We start from the raw sequence: 17709 nt of genomic DNA on the forward strand, positions 1-17709 counted from the left end.
ATATAAATGATGTTGATTCTTTTTTCAAGTCACATTTGTATAATGAATGTTCAGGGTTTTCTTGCTGCTGTTTATTTTTATCCCACCCAGATAATTGGAATGCGAAGTAATTCGGATGTTGCAAAAATAAGAATGAGATCTCTCAAATTCAGAATGAGTTTTTAGACCAATATGCATTCTGGGAGAAAGTTGCAAAAGACAAATGTAATTATGAGAATAATAATAATAACAACTTCTCAAAACCAATTAATCAAGAAGAGAACCAAGTGAATACTTCCATGACTGGACATCTGCTGGTAAGGAGGAGAGAGACCATTAGATCAGAATCCAATCATGCTGGCTCTTAAATTAACCTTTGCAAAGTCTTTGCCACTTCCTGCCTCCTACAGTTTCATTTTCTGTAAAACATTTGCACTGATGCTGACTCTACTTTGCTTTCAAACCTAATGAATGGAAAATGTTTCTAATACTACTTTGAATTTCTTGCCATGTATCTCCAGTTCCAAATGAAACTTGAGACAGAAATTCCAGAAGTTTCATCTTTGGCCCAGAAGTTTAATATTTAGGTTACATTCTTGAACAACTCTTGTTCCATCATACAGAGGCACTCTGGTTTCTGTGACTGCCAGATAAATCAGTAACATCTTGGTTCCTGAACACATAGGAAGGGTCTGAGTGTTCGCCTTTGTGCTCCTCATGTGTTGTTAAGTGTTATGGTGTTAGAAGGCAGAAATAGAGAGCAAAATCAGGCATGATTCTGGCTGGAGCATTACGTAGTAGACTGTGAGGAGACACGGGCAAACTTGTACTGACACTGGTGTGCTGAGGATAAATGGGAGGCCATTGCCCAAGGAAGATCATTCCAGCATGCAGAGCCCTTATTACCCACACTGTATAAAAGTGCACAGCCAATAATACAGGAGGGTGTACTGAATATATCATTCTGTCTCTGGACGGGCTATATCTCAACCTTTTGTTTAGCTGACATGGCCAAATTCTCTTTTGTGGCTAGTTCTAGCTGAATACATGGAAAGTTTATTGCTACTGCAGCCTTTTAGCTATGACCATGACTTTCCTTCTTCCACTAACAGCTCTTTGTCATCTAGCTTAGCCTGTAATCCTTGATTCAAGACACCTCAGAAGTCCACAGAACTGTGTTAACATTACTTAATCTCTTCTTTGTATGCTCTTTGTACATGTTCTTTATATCGTGAGCAATCCCTTTGTGTTTGCACAGCACCTAACGTAATTGGCTGTGGTTTGGCCTTCCACATAGAGCTAACAGACCCCATGGTGGTTTTTACTCTTTCTCTATCTCATAATCCTGATACGAGGAAAACTACAGAAGCCTTTGTACTATTGTAATGGCACTGCCAGAAAGCCTTTAACAAAGACATTTTATTTCCTATCAAAATCAAGTTCATTAGATTGGTATTTTCAGCAAATCACCACCAGTGTTAGACTGTTGCCAAAGTTCCCAACTCCAGTATGATGTCTGAAGAATCACTGTTTTAAATACCATGGAGTTAAATACAGAGTTGAGCAGACATTGTACAACTTAGTATGGATCAATACCTTGTATTAACAGGTATTAGGTTCAAGGCAGCTGGGACATGCACACACTTATGCAGTTCCTGCTTTTGTGGCCCAGAAGAGTCAAATGATACAGAAAATGTAATTGCAACTCTCTGGGCTTCTAATAAAACTCATATAGTACATGCTTTTAGTGGAACACTGGGCAAATGCTGTGCAATGGAAAACATTGACACTGTGGCTATTAGGAGTACTTGGAATATAAATACTCACTTTGCCTAAGGTAAAACACTGGAATTTGAAGAAAAGGTCACATCTATTAACCTATTGACAGTTCATTTCAGGACCCCTTGACTCTTGGACAACAGGCCTGAAATACAGAGCATGAGAACCTGGACCCTATCCAATGCTGTCCATACCATCAAGTTATGCCTATTGCAGAATTGTCATTCAACAGTGAAAACATAGAGTGTATCTATAAGAAATGGGAGGAAAGGACTGAGAAGTTAGGGCTTGCTTCTTTCATTGATAATTAGGTTGATGTAATCACAACATGATGTTGTTCAAGTACACTGAGGCCTTATGTACCCTGCCTGGAAGAAAACTGGAGACATTTGGAATTCATTTTCTTAACTGTCACATGGTGTAGGAATGATATAACCATCATGTAGGAAGTGTAGAACTGGTAGAGCTTGGTTTGTAGGCATCACAGTTCCCTCCTTGTAACGAAAGTAGTGTGCACTAAATGACTAACAAGGAAAACCACTCAGAGAAATGCCTATATTAAAACTGTAGAGCCTCAGCAGGACCACAGTAATCAATTACTCTAAACTGAAGCCCTGGCAGCTTCCATGAATTGCTATTGATTTTAACTACTAGTCAGTGAATCTTTCTAGGGCTAGGCTGAAATGTAGGTGAGAGATGCAGACAAAATTAGTAACCTGAACAAACCTCTGTGGAAAACACGGGGAACAACCAGGTTTGGTAAGATATGTTATGCTGAAAGTTATTTTTTGAAATATGCTTAAATTTGCCAAAACCTAAGTCCCACGCAGGGATAAAAATGAAGTGTCATATCAGCATATATTGAAATAAGAAAGATGAGAGTTTAATTTTTCTTGTGAAGTTACTGTGGAAAATTTTGTCTGGCTTTCTAAAGAAAGCCTCTCCTCCTCCATTGCAATTGAATAAAGGGGGGAGGGGGCATGTAATTTTTTTATCGAGCCTTCTTCTGACCATAAATGCTATTTCTTTCTTGCAGTGAACCAACAAGTCATTTAAAAATTATTCCAAAATAATGAAGATTCAATCCTTTATATGCCATAGCTTGTGAGCTACAAATTTGTTCTTTACAAAATTCAGTTTCTTGTAGAATTCCTTGATGGTTTCAGGAAGACGAAGCAGCTATTTCTTTATGCATACTGTTCACTTCAAAGGGAATTTAATCTGTTTTGAGGAGGCTGCTATGTTTCCATTATCATACAAGGAAACTTATTCTGGGACCTTTTTTGCTCAGCAGGAACCCTGTGTATTTTCCACATTCTCATTATACATGTTTTGGCATGAGCATAAAGCAGGCGTGCTCATTTGTATTCTAGCTGATCAAGAGGAGAAGTCTGATTAATATGAATTTTGGATCAAGGTGAGGGTCAACTTTGTAACCTGCAATAAAAGGAACTTTCTGGAGTGACTTCTCCCAGGGGGGAATATTTCTGTTAGATCAGTGGCCCAGAGGCAATGGAACAAATTTTCTTCCTCCTGTTATCCTGATTTTGCTATCAGCTGCACAACAGCAGCACACAATACTGGATTAGAACTAAACATACCATGTAGCTGAATTGTGTACTCAGATCACATTCCTCACACTGCATATCATTGCAGGTTGTTAATCATGCCTTTCCTTATGCTCTTTCCTCTCAGAATTTTTCTTCTCTCCCCCTCCCCCCCTTCCTCAGATCTTTCCCTAAAGCCTCCTCACAGCCAGGCCTTGCCCTGCTCACTCTCCTTTGTTATTCTTCTGTTCTTGAGTAATTTGGGGAAGGCGAGGTAGATGTTCAGCTGAAGTTAAGGTTACATTGCCTTGGAGTTGCTTTGTTGCCTTTTCCAAAATTGCCTTTCTTGGTCTTGTAGCTCTACTAACCCAACTGTGAAAACATCATCCTCGGCTGTTGTAGCTGCCAAGTGTGCTCGACCTTTTGTTTCCATTTTGCTGTGGAGAGCATCTATAAAGTCTGCTGGCCTCTTCACAGCTTTATCCTGTTTCATGGAGCCAAGCAGTGGAGGACACCGGTATATCAGACAGCAAGTAAAGGGGGAAGGACCTGTTCTATCTTTTGCAAGCAAGAATATATCTTCTATTCCTTGTTTGAATGTTAATTAATTAAAAGACTGCCAATGTATTCTAGCCCATCGCTGGCAAGGTGCAAGTTCAACCTTCGCTTGGTACAACTATCTACCAGGGATCAAAAGGCCTTGTCAAACGTGTGTGGGAGTCAAAGCAATATGAACATCGTTTTCACTTTCTTAGGGGAAACTTCTACCCTGATAAGGCACAGAAACGCTGACTTTTTTAGGACAAAAGAATTATATCCTGGTACACTGCCGATGGTGGACTGAACTCTGTTCTTTCTATCGTAGATGCCTTTGATCCTAAGTGTTTTTGCATACTCTGAAAATGAAGCAGATCACATGTGGTACATACAACAAGAGTCAAATGAGACTGGTATTTCAGAGGTGAGTACAGTGGGGGAGAAGGACAGTGCCCTCCACAGGATGTGATTGCAGAGGAAGGCAGTAGTGTAGGAGACAACTACACGTTTGTGCTATTACCATAGTTTTCTCTTTAGCAGTGGAATTTTCATTTGATCAGTTTCTGCCAGATTCCCTCTGTTTCGTGCTTTTCAAGTTCACCAAAGACCCTGTTTCTGAAGCACACTGTCTGGTCCAGTTTTTTAAATTCTGTTATTTTTTTCCTGCCATGCAATGCTGTGCTTAAAAGGATGAAAAGACACAAAGGGAAGATAGAAAAATAGAAATGAGAAATGTCTCTTGGGAGATGCTTGCCCTTACCATGTCATGCTAGTTTAAATACAGTTCCTACACATCACATGTCAAGCTGTACTTGATTGTTTTCAAATAGATGGCAAAAATCATGAGAGGAGGAAAATGTTCTTTTGTGTGACATATTCTTCTTTTGATATATTTGATTTTGTAGCTGTCAAAACAAAGGCTGTTTTTCCATCTATTATTACAAATGCATTTGGGGTAAATCTCATCTGTAACTCTCAAGTCCCTTGGTTGTTTACTTCAATACAGTGTTACTGTTTTAATTTTTCTAAATCTAGTGAAATGATGAATTTTCATTTCTCCTATGCATCTCAGTAGGCAAATGAGTTCTTTCTCAGTGGAGATTTAGATCACGTCTGGAAATGCAGTATGTTTCAAGTATTTTCTGCTTTTCTGGCAGGAGAATAGAATATTTAATTTCATTATTCGGCATAGGTTTATTCATTTTACACAATGAAAAGAAATTCATCAATAGTGTCTTCAGCATCCAGAAAAATGATACTTACCATGACTGTTTCATATACTCCATTTATATTTTATATCTTTCTCATCACTCAGCAATTATTCATCCCTCTGCTGAGAGGTGAAATTCTTCTATTGAGTAATCAGAATTTCTCTGAACTCCACAAAGCAATTCAATCCCTGAAAGCAATTTCTCTTACTTAAAGGTGTTTCTTGAGACAAATTCACCAAATACATGTAACTGAATAAAGGTTATTTTTTTCTGTTGATTTTCATGATTATTTAGTGATGCTTTATAAAAGAGGTAAATCAATGTTTCTGCATCTTAGCATTCATTGCACTTTTATTAATCATGATGGATTCTTGGAGATGGATGCAAATGTGATAGTACAAGTAAGTAGGAATGCAGTTAAAATACAACATTAATTCATTCCCAGTTGTTATTAAATGTCACAAGATATTAATAGTTTTGCTGATATTTTCCTTTCTAAACCACATGGGGAGAAAAAGGAAAAAAACCGAAACCATACCAGTGTGATGTATGCACAGTCATCAAGATAATTATCTCTGAATCTTTTGTACTATTTCACTGTAGTGTTCCAGACCTGTATTTTTGGGAAAGATCAAAGTATGGAGTATAAAGGTGATGATAGACTATATCCCATTCCCACAGAAATCAATCAAAGGTCTTTGATTGGTCTTCCACTTGGGAAGTGGTCACAGTGGGAACTGAAACCGGCTTAGTACCATGATATATGATTTCTCTCACCATCAATAAAACAGATTTCCTCATTTATCTTATCCGCTGAGATGCTTAAATTTTGAACGTCAGCTGATTCAAATTTTATGTTCAGGGAATCCAGGCACTGAAATGATTTGTGTTTAGGGCACTGCACTGGGACTCAGTAGATCTGGGTTTGTTCTGACATGCATTTCCCATGTGATCTTATGCAAATCCTTTATTCCTTCTTGCACAAACTCATCAGTAAAATAGGGTAATGTTACTCTTCTTCTTCGAAGGATTTCTTAACATTTGGATGGCTTATCTGTAGCAGATTGCTGAAGGCCATGTGAAAATGCCCTATTTAATTTAAAATCTTATTTAAATGTATTGCTTTACATATATATCCTTCTTTCATTTTATGCTTGTGTATCTATTGCTTTCTTCCAGCCCCCTCATGAGACTCTTACTATCATTCTTTTCTCTGTAAGCAGTCTTTCACAGACTGGCCTTCTCCTCCAAACACAGGGTCACTGTGGGTCCTGGGTTTTAAGGCAAATAATGTGTACGAGTGGAGATATAAGTGTTGGAGAGGCACCATGTGAGTTACACTTCTTGTGGGTAATCTTTGGTGATCCATCTGACAAGTTTGTGCTTGGGAAACTAGATATTTGATGCAGTTTTTGTTCCAGATGATGTTCACTTATATGATTCAGGTGTATGATTGTATCACAGAAATTCATGCTGATTTTGGTAGTGGGCACCATTTACATAAAAACCTAAGAATGCCATTTCAGTTACTTCTTTTTAAATATTCAAATAGCAAGCCTAATACTGTGTGTAATTTTTTAAAGGAAAATGAATTAGTATATATTCACCCAAAACTCTTTGCATAAATACTTCTTCGTGTACTTGCCACATGTGCCTTTGCAAAAAAAAGTTTGGTTTGGTTTTGTTTCATTTTGTTTTGTTTGTGGGTTGTTGCGGGGTTTTTTTGAGTCTTTTACCTTATGCTACGTGTATTTTTTAGCTTAAGTTGCATAATCATAAAAACCAGTGATCCTTAGTGGAGGAGCAGATCTGAGCTGTGCATTGTTCTCTCTCAGTCAGCATTATCTGGGATAGAGCAGTAGTTTCAATAGCAAGTGCAGGAGATACCGCCACCTGCTCTCTGTTAGTTTCAGTGAAGAATTGAAGTGAGAATTCTGTGTCCCTGCAACGCTGTTTCTTTGATGTCTTTGCATAGCATGAATAGATGGTGACCTGCTAATGACATCTGCAGTAAAACCATGCAGACTTTGAGTTTTACATTGCTCCTAAGGTCTGGTAAAAGATGGCCATGTATGGAAATTTAAAACTGTACTACTTCCAAACAGATGACTATATCTTTAAAAGCATTACATGTGTGTACATTTGTGTGCTTCCTTCAAGTCATGGTTTACCTGCAGACAACTGCATTTTCCTTGATGAAACTTCCATTCAGACATTGTAGATATAAAGCCAGCCAATATGGAGGACCTGACAGAAGTGATTACAGCCTCTGAGTTCCATCCCCACCACTGCAACCTCTTCGTCTACAGCAGCAGCAAAGGATCCCTGAGACTCTGCGACATGAGGGCATCGGCTCTCTGTGACAAACATTCCAAGCGTAAGTCCTTGCTCCATGGAGCCTCAGCTGTCACTAAAGTCTTATTGTTCACAGACAGCACGTAGCTGGTGCATACCCCAGTGCATTAGTTTCTCACTTGCAGGCACATTTGAAAAGAAAGCAGCAAAAGGAAGAATTTTTTTTCACCTGTGCAAGTATTAGCTATGAACTTGGTAACAATCATGTCTGGGACCAGTTGCCCATACAGTTCTAATTCCAGGGATCAGAGAAGAACCCAGAACTCTAGTGAAAGAGAGGGTTCCTAACAAATCAAAGAGGATGAGGGAGTATTTAAGTAGATGAGCATACTGATTTGAATGCACAAGTACTGTTATGAATGCTGCAGCAAGTAAATTCTGGTTATCAGATGGCCTTCAAATTTTGAATCTATTTTCTGGATTAGGAAATCTCAGCATCTTTCCTAAAAATGTAGTCCAGCATTTCCTATATGTATTTTTTCAATATTATGTCTGAACAGACTCAGAGGAAATGCAATAAGTAATTGAGTGAGGGGGGAGGAGGGGAAGAAACAAAAATTGTGTTGATATAGAAGTTGTCATCGGTCCTACATAATTCTATGTATTCAGTGAAATTTTGAGATGAACCACCAAATCATGATAGTTCACATCTGAAATGTATATAAGAAGAAGGAAGTAAAATTTGAAAATATGTGACTATCTTTGTTCTCAAAGTAAAAGTTGAAGAAAAATGCATGTTTGTGTTGTCTTACTATCAGCTCTTTGTGGTCTAGAGAAGACAGGCTGTGGTTCTTCCCACCAGTAATCTGGCAAGCCTGGGCACTTTGCCTTGTGCAAACCGCCTGTTTGTCCTTCTTCTGAGACTGACAACGCCCAGACAAAGGCATCATGTGGGTGCTTGCTGAGAAGCTGAGAATATCATGAATGAACTGTGGTGGCTCTGCTTTAGTCACCTTCAGGACAAGGGCTCTTCCAGGACACCTCCATCTCACAGAATTGGGTCATCAGTTTCTTTTGCGATGCTGAAACATTGGAAGGAAATTTAGGAGAAATTGTTTTAGTACCAGAGCACATAAGAGGTTTGGTGCCGTTCAGTGCCTACTTGAACCCGTTTGAAATAGATCTTATTTGTAGAGGCAAGAGGGGCGGAAAAGGCATGTGAAAATTTAAGTGAGACATAAGTTTTGCACAGATTTCATACATATGCTATATTTAAAACGGAAGGGAATTTAGTAAAAAGCCTATGACTAGGCCTTTTGACTGCAAGGAGAAATGCTCATGCTCAGAACCTCTTAGGATGCGGTGTCCAATTATAAAAAATAAACTTTGAGGACAACTTCCCAAGCAGAGAAGTGTTTTGCCTTTATTAGCTGTATCTCTTTGTACTTGTAGGCAGAATTCAATACCATGAAGTGAAATGTAAGCATGACACAGTCTGACACAATGCTATCCTGTCCCACTTAATTGTTTTGTTCTGTAATACTTCCATTTTTTTCCTGCTAATAAGGCCTCCATGCCCCTGTAACTCAATGCCAAATGCCAATCAGAACTTATTAAAGCCACAATACAGCAATGCTGGATGAAAGAAGACATTTTATGCCAGAACGGAGCACAAGGTCTAATGGTCATTGATTAAACCCCATTTTCCAGATCTTTGAGTTAGAAAATAGTCATTTAATGTAGCATTGCTGCACTGAAGTCAAGTCAAGCTCATTGAGAATCTGAGTGTGTACAGTACAAAAGTGATACAGCAATGGTAGGATTTCCAAAGTGTTGAAAGGAGTAGGCCCATGTACTGCTGATTGGAGTAGTTTCAACATAGCTCTCAAAGACAAGCAATGTGAATTGTATACAGCCCATAGCAGCCTAAAAGGATATATCAAAACCGGTCTGCAAAATGAAGTTATTTGCATGATTGTCTCTCTGGTACCTTGACTGCACATCTGATTCCTCTTTACAGTTGCTAAATTTACAACTGCTGCATATGCATGATCAGTACCCTGCTCTCCTGGCTTCCCTTGTCTTTCAGTCTTTCCCCATAATTGACTTCACTTTTCAAGCAAAACACCACAACTGGAGTCACTGTAAACCCTGATGCTGTGCCATGCATCCCTGCTTTTTCAGCAGAGTCTAGTATCACTGCATGCTGTATTTCAGATGCTGTTCTAAGACTGTAATGGATTTACATATTTTTATGTACAAAATACCTGGATAATGAGCATATATTGTGAACTTCTGTATTTACTCTGTTTCCCCTTATTTATTCAAATCTCTGTAGCTCTCATAAAGTCCAATGCAGCCCTTGGGGGTACATTTGTACAGGTTTAGAGAGTGCCATGAATAATTACTGTGTCATACTGTAAAAATAGATTACATATTAATATCTGTAGTGTAAGTCAACCAACACAGGATGTTAATAAATTATGATGTCTTGAAGATTTCAGGTTTTTTTAAGCTTAGTGGCAGAATCTCTCTTTTCAGCATTAGTGACAGCAGCATTACAAGGTTTCCCTTATAAATCCTCATGACTTTGACATGGGCAAGATGAGACTACTTCCATATGTACTCATCCTTGATGCCTATGCTGAGATTTAATAGCAAGCTGCCAATTTGTGTGATGAGTTGTAATGGGGATATCTGTCCCTTAGAAAAATTATCTCAAACCACCAAATCTATTAATAAGGCATTGAAAGAACATCAGGTCAGTAGCTGAATTTTAAATGGTCATTGAGATACTGATAAGCTGTGATGAAATGTGTTGTGTCTCTAATAAACTATCTGAAACTGCTTCTTATAACAGCCCTGTAACGGGTTGTGCAGTGCTGAGTGAGGATCACAAGAAAAATCTTATGTAGCCATTGCAAATGTGTATCAGGGAAACACCACTCTGTAACCACAGAGCTCGTACATAATGCTGCTCCATGTTATTATCAGACTTTGCAAGTAGTGGGAGAGGAGGCCATCAAAAATATTCTGGAGAGGAGGTGCCAAAGAGATCAATGTCCCTGCCTGTTTAGAATACTGTAGGAGTGGGACTGAGGAAGGTGTTTTTGCAGTCCATGGTGTTATAGGGAAAGATTAAAAACATTTATTAAAGTCAGACTTGAGCAGCAACAAATAGAGAATTAATTTAAATAATATGCAACCTTTCACTTAAATAGTGTACTTGTCAAAGCACCCGAAGATTGCCTTTGAGATGTCATCAAGCAACATGCATGGCAGTGCAGTATAGAAAAAAGGCAGTATGTGGAAATCTGTGTCAGTAGCAAAAGTATCATTGTTAGAGCAGTCAGCTGGGAACATTGAAGAAATAAAAGAATAAACCCCACCTCAAATTCCATAAATTTTTATGCAAGAGTGACAAGAAAGACAAGCAGAGGGATACCATTGCAGTAAGATCATCCTGACTAAAAATATACTTACAGCAGCATTTGTTCAATTAACAAGTAGTTGCTAATTTGGTTGGGGTTTTTTTATTGCTAATATTATGTTCAGAGATCCTTGTCAATGTGCATGGAGTTAATATCATTCTTTCAAACAGCTTGTAGGCTAGATAGGGTACATCTAGGGTACATATGGCTGTTTCAACAAATTATACAATAAAGCAGTCAGCTAAAGAAAACTGAGCTTGAGCATGTGAAGTCAGAAAAAAGTGCTTTTTCAGTAGTTCGTCAGAATTATTAAATTCATTATGAAATGGTAAATATAAATTGTATAGTTATGCAATATGGAAATTCAAGCCATAACTCCTGTTGATATTTCATGTAATAGCCTTAACATCTTAAAGTCATTGCATACTTCAGAAGCTGTAGTAATTTATTTAAATTCTGTATGTTGCTTTAAGGGTTTTTTAGTATTCATTTCTTAATATGTATTTGTAGATTAAAACTCTATTTCTAATTATTCATTACCCGTGTGCAAAGTTTACAGCAAAATACTTCAAGGAAAGAGGAGCTGCAGTTTCAAGTTTATTGCTCCGTGTGCCGCAGTGATCTTAGAAGTGCAAAATTTGGGGTTATATAGCATCAGCCTCTGTCACCATGAGTTGGTGCTTTCTGCCCTCCAGACTGACTTCTCAAGCTCGTGTCCTCTGGGTCTGTAGCAGGAGCTGTGTAGAGCTCTCCTCCCTTGACCAAGGAAGCATTTGTAGGTGTCAGGCAATCCCAACAGCCTTCCCTGGACTCTCCCTGAGTGGAGCAAAGCATCTCAGCTGGTGCATCCCAACCCCATGGGTTGAAGAGCTGGGATCTTAAAAGTATAAATTGGATTTTGGAGAAGTGCAGAGTGAATTCCAGGTTTGGTTTGTGACTTAGAGATGCCACCCAAAGATGAGGGGAGTGGTTTTTCCATTGAGAGTCCTGTTCCACATTTTTATTTGAAATCCAGGCCTGAAAGAAATGCCAGCCTTTCTCCAAGGATAAATGCCACTGTCCTGTCAGTCAGGCGTGTAACTCAATTGGGTTATCTGCTGGGCTTTTTTGAGATTGCCTTTGATTTTAAAGAATTCAGAATCGTGGATGCAGCCAAGACTCAAATCAAGGATAATCTACTTAAACATGTTGAATTTTAAAATTTAAATTAATTATATTTACGAATTGTTTAAAGCAGGTTGGAATTTTAGAGACAAGACACCTTTCAGACCTCTGACTGAATATGGATTATTTTTCTTTTGCAACAGAGAACAACCAGATGCACAAAAAAGCCTGTGACAGACTATCCCTGCTGGATTTGCTAATTAATATTGACCTTTCCAAATGAATGATGCTTATTGTCTGACTGAAAAAGAGACAACTTGTTTTTCTTCTGTGTGAGCATTACATCTAAAATACGCTTTTTATTTCTGCATTTGGTCTTATGTCAGGTTATCATCTGTGAGACAGAGACAGTCATCACTCTCCCTTTAGGCACAGAGAGGGTCCTGTCAAAGTCATGTCCACTTCAGGCAAAATCTGCAAGGTTTCATGTGACAGGAGTGAAACTTATCTGAGCTTCTGAAATGATTCAACCCCGTGCTTGATGAAGGCTTGTTCTCCTTATCCTAATTCTGGATTTATTTTTAAGCATACACTACAAAGGCAAATAGGCATTGATGATTTTATATCCCCAATGAAGAAATGTGCTCGTGTCCTTACAGTTTTGTAATTATGACTGTCACTAAAGGTCTGTTACGACAATTTCATGCATGCTAAACTAGATCCTGGAATAGATCCTTCCTTGTGCAGGAATCCCACCGAAATTTGGTGACAGATTGCCTTTAGCATGGGCTCCAAAGCTTCCACTCTGCTCAGTTTGGGTGAATGTATAATAAAGACATTTAAAACATGGCTAATGAAAATTCAAAGATGTTTCTACAGAAATACAATTATGTCTATATAGTGTTTCCTCCAGTTGTGCAAGATATGTTAAAATTAAATCTGAGGAAGAAAAAAGCCGATTTTTATACTTCTAGCTGTCAAATACTAGGAGGAAAGAGAAAAGCCTGAAGCAATGGTAAATGATTTATGATTGAAGAGGTGTTTCATTAACCCTTCTTCCCCAACCACATAGAGATAAAGCAAATAATTGCTGTAAGATTGATTTAATTATTCAGTCTATTAAAATTCCTGTCTTATTTGCTTAATTTTTTTAAATAGCAACAAATACTGCTTTTTAATGTCTCATGAAACCAGCTTTCAAGATCTTATTTCACTGGAGGAGAAAAAAAACCACTTATCACTAATCTTATATATCAAGATCAGAAAGACACACCGGTTTGGCTGTAGAGCAGTAGTAGTTTTATGTCCCATTAACTCCTTGGGATTGCTTACAACACGTGGCATTAAACATGCACATAAGTCTCTGTGAGACCGAGCTTTAAAGAGGTTTGATCTTCTAGATTGGCTTTGTGTGTTTTAAATTCCTTTTCTCTCTTTAGCACCATTTCTCTTTATTAACAAACTCACTGGCAAAGTTATATTAATCTAAGCAACTCTGTAGTGAAGCTCCCACCCACTGATCTTTAGCTATTGATCTGGCTTTGCCTTTCAGCACTAATGCACCCTCCCTTGTGGTTTGTGACAAGCTGCAGCAACTCAGTGCAGAGGGTAAAACAGATCCTTAAATATTGATTTGAGGCTCCACTTTTAAAAGCCATGCTCTCTAGAGGTATTGATGAGAAGACTAGTTTTAATACTGGGTCATTGAATAAAGGAATGCTGTATGGTAGGTGAAATTTCAGCCTCGTGGTGTGGAGGTAGGGTCAGAAATTTGCCTTGAGTAAAAGAAGGAAAATGTGATGTGTAAGTGACCAGGGCACAAAGAGGTGCCCTCTGAATTATATAAAAGCAAGTAGAAAATTGAAATATAAAAATATACCTCTTTTTAGTTTAAAGCAGGATAAGCAGCTACAGGCTATGGTAGTGTAAAATGTTAAACAAATGTGTCTCACAAAATAATTGTATTTTAGATTGCTTATGAAAGCAGATACAAAAACTCCCTCTCATGTATAACCATATCAATCAGTGTAGACCAAGAAGGCAAGATTGTCACATTAGCAGAATATTCTCTTATTGAAAGAGAATTTCCAAGGGAGATAAATGTATGAGTGGATTGGCTTAATACAAAACAATAAAACATTCAGAGATAGTGAAAGATAGAGTAAATAATAATGGCAAATCAAATTATTATCATTAATAATGAAGCTAAAAGGTATAAAGAGAGCATGAATTTCAATGGGAGTGTGCAGTTGGGCTTAATTCACTTAGAATGAGCTCAGGGACTCTTTTGTATTGAATCCTAAAATAGACTTTAAACAGTGCATAGCAATGACCATACCTGGGCAGACCAGAAGTCCTTGTAGCCCAGTGTTCTGGCTCTGATATAGGCAGTAGCTATATCAACAAAAAATGTAAAAACACACCAGGTGTATAATCTTTACCCTCTGCAATTTGCAGCTGGAAACTTGAGGTTCAGGGACCTTGGTGGAAGTGAACTTACCACGTTCAATAATATTGAAATAGATGTGTGGGGTTTTTCCTTTCCTTGAAGTTGTGCAGTTAGTTTTGAACCTGTGTGTATTTTTTACCATTCACAATATCTTTCAGTAAAGTCTTTAGTAGCTAAATTAGGTATAGTATGAAGGACCATCTTCTCTCTGCTTACCATGTCCTATTTTCAAGTGGTGACCCCTACTTGTGGATTGGAAGAGACAGCGTACAAAGTGAACTGCCATTCCCTATTCATCCTTTCCATGCCACTCCTAATCACGACTCCCTCAGACTTTCCTAGGTTGAGAGACCTCAGTCTATTTAGCCATTCCTTGCATGGAAGTAATTTGGTACTTCTGGTCATTTTTATTGCCCGTTTTTATCTCTTCATGAGATCTCTACCACATTAGAGATAAGCCCAGAATTATGCTTAGCTCAGGATGTAGCATTTCTTGAATTAAACAGCAGCAAAAAAAAAAAAAAAAAAAAAAAAAAAAAAGTGCTTTCTGTGTTGAACATAGTAACAAGTGTCATGTACTTTAAAAAACCAAAACAATATTAGTATTTCCATAGAAGTTCAAATGAAATTTAGTTTAGGTTTTTTTGCTAAATAATGAAATATATGTGATAGAGCTAATCACAGCTGACCTGGCAATAGTGCTAATTTGCCATCTAAATTAGAGTATAGTTAAATAATTTGTTATTTTGGTTAAAATATTTTATTTATTATCTATTATGAAAGCATATTGGTTCTTGCTCCTTTTGTTCCTGTGGATAGTCTTTCAAGACCAGTTAAATCCCATACATTTCAAAGTACTGTTTCCCAATATGTTCTAATCAGGTATTGCAGCCATTTTCATCTGGGATCTGGAATTACAGAGGGACTTAGTTTGAATGATAAATTATTTGGCCTGGGACTGAACCCATTTTCAGTATTTATGAAATTAAAGCCCAGTGAGGAATTACCTGATCCACCTCTGGTATTTCCAGGTCCAGTTGAAATTCACCTGTTGTTTGTGTACCAGTGTAACCCAGAGGTTTATCTTTAATAAGTTCCTAATTCACGCTTGCTGCAGAATTTTTACTTGCTTATATAACAAAAATGAAAAAAAAAAAAAAAACAAAAAACAAAAAACAAAAACAAAAAAAAAAAACAAAAAAACCCCTAACATGTTCCACCAACTTTCTTAGCCCTGGTCTCCATGGTCATCTCCCTCTCAGTAACAGCACTGCCTCTGTTTCCACTGTTGCTAAAGCTATTTTCATCCTTTTGTAGCTGTGACCCTTGAACAGGACCTGGATGATTTTCTATATCCATTAGCTGTCTTTGGAGGGAGGAAGAGATTTATTTCATGGTGCAGGATTTCCAATTATTTAAATCTAAGTAGCAAAAAATGCTATAAAATCAGTTGTTTTCAGGGCAAGATACAAACTATAAACAGTATCCTCTTAAAAATGCTTTAATAAGTTATTATTTGTTTCTAAGTAGAAAGAAAACAGTGCTTTTTTCTGCTAGAGAGAATGAGTCTTTAAAGCTGTTTATAATTTTTTCCTATGACTGATGGAATTTCTTACCAAATCTATGGAGCAGATTCCTGTTCTTCTTCAAGTATTCCATCCTGTGATGATTTCAGGAGGAATACAGGATTTGGTATACTATATCAGATTGTGACACTGCACCCACCATATAAGACAATTTTAGCATTATTTTTAATATTTTTTAAAGTTCACATATGCTGGAATTTACACCCTGCAATGATTAAAGCTCTGCCCAGCTACTTGCTTAGAATTGAACATGAAAATGACTTTGGGTTGATTTTTTTTTTCTTTATTAGATGTGTCTTTTCCAATAAATAGCAGTTTCAGGTGTGTGGAATCAGGCCCATATTAATGGTAAGTTGAGGTGACAGCACCTGTGACCCGCAGAATGCAGATGACAGTCACAAGGTGTTAGTTAGTGCTTCACACTTCCTTTGGCTACTGCCCAAGGCATCTGCTTTTTTTTGGCCAGTGTCTAGGAGGGAAGCTGTGACATGGACCTTTCCACCCACTCTTGCTGTTCCTGGCTGGTTTATTTTTTTTAACTTTAGATATCTGCATATATTTCTGCATGATAAATGCACACATTAGATATTCCTTTCCTGTCCTCTGGAAAAGTAAAGTCTCCATTCTGGATTAGATAGAGAAATTCACAAGGAAACAAGAATATTTTTTACAAGGGTAAGAGTTTGTTTTTCAGCAGATGGCACTTTCTTTTAAGAAAAAAACAGCATCTTTTCTTGCTACAGATTTTCTTCACGATTCAGGAAAACAGTGCTCTGGAAAATATCTTTTAACAAACCTATCCTTCCCTACAAAGTCTGGACTTCTATGAGGAGCTGCTGTGGGTTTGAACTTGTGAGCAGGAAGCTGTGCAGAAAGAAATTCAGCATTTTTATTTCCCTAAGCAGACTTCCCAGTTTACCCATGTATCTGCTGGTGGCATAAGGGGCAGGAACAGTGTCTTCCTGGCAGGCTCAGAGATATGCTCTGCTTTCCTCTGTAATCCCATGATATTTCTCTGTGCCAGAATCCTGTCATCATAGTCCCATTTAGGTCTGAGCAAGTGTCACATGAGAACTCAACACATCACTTCATTTGTGATTCCTGTGTTCATTAGGTAGCTAGACAGGTAACTTTGTTTCTATCTTGTAATTAGCACTGTGGCCATTAGCAAGAACAATAGTTCTTGATTTATGAAAAGTTAAATACCCTTTTATATAGCAGGTGTTTGTTATTAAGAAATTAATGATTAAATTAATTAAAGAATATATATTACAGAACCTGTAATCAAACATCAGTAAAGTTCAGATCTAACAAGATTTAGACATAGAGAAGTAAGCTAGATTTGAAATCTCGTATTTCAGGTACTGATTGCTCCTGGGAGCAAGAGCAGCCTCCAAAAGATAAGTCTTAATAGTACTAAACAGAAAATGTGCTTTGGAAACCATGGGCTAGACCCATGTTTTTTTCCTATCAGCTTGGGCTGAATTTGAATTGCTTGCCTGAACTGAAGTCCAAGTCCCAAGGCTATCCCTTCACTGCTGTTCAATCTCCAATTACTCCACCTGTATTAGGCAAACCGAAGGAAGATTGTGCTTTTTTACAGTATGTGCATAACCGTATGTTGATGCTAAACCAGGAATAGCCAAGTCCCAAGAGCACTCTCTCTCACCTTCATTTCCTGAGACTAATGCCCTGTGCTGTTTGCTCAGGCAGATGCTGGTGAGTTGCTAAGCTTTCTCTTCGTTTCACTGGGAGCTGCTTCTTAATTCCCTGTAATAATTTTCCTGTGTT

The 17709-nt window shown here is 37.9% G+C and overlaps 1 protein-coding gene across 4 annotated transcripts in view; it reads left to right on the forward strand.

Annotated features, from left to right (window-relative positions):
- PPP2R2C (protein phosphatase 2 regulatory subunit Bgamma) overlaps nt 1-17709 on the forward strand; it is a 194018-nt gene that overhangs the window by 156450 nt on the left and 19859 nt on the right. For all 4 annotated transcript variants that reach the window (XM_066317228.1, XM_066317229.1, XM_066317231.1 and 1 more), the window contains one exon: nt 7266-7430. In XM_066317228.1, the coding sequence (XP_066173325.1) occupies nt 7266-7430 (165 nt within the window). The remainder of the gene's footprint in view (nt 1-7265; nt 7431-17709) is intronic.

The sequence above is a fragment of the Sylvia atricapilla genome, chromosome 4 (assembly GCF_009819655.1).
Source record: "Sylvia atricapilla isolate bSylAtr1 chromosome 4, bSylAtr1.pri, whole genome shotgun sequence".
Lineage (NCBI taxonomy): Eukaryota > Metazoa > Chordata > Aves > Passeriformes > Sylviidae > Sylvia > Sylvia atricapilla.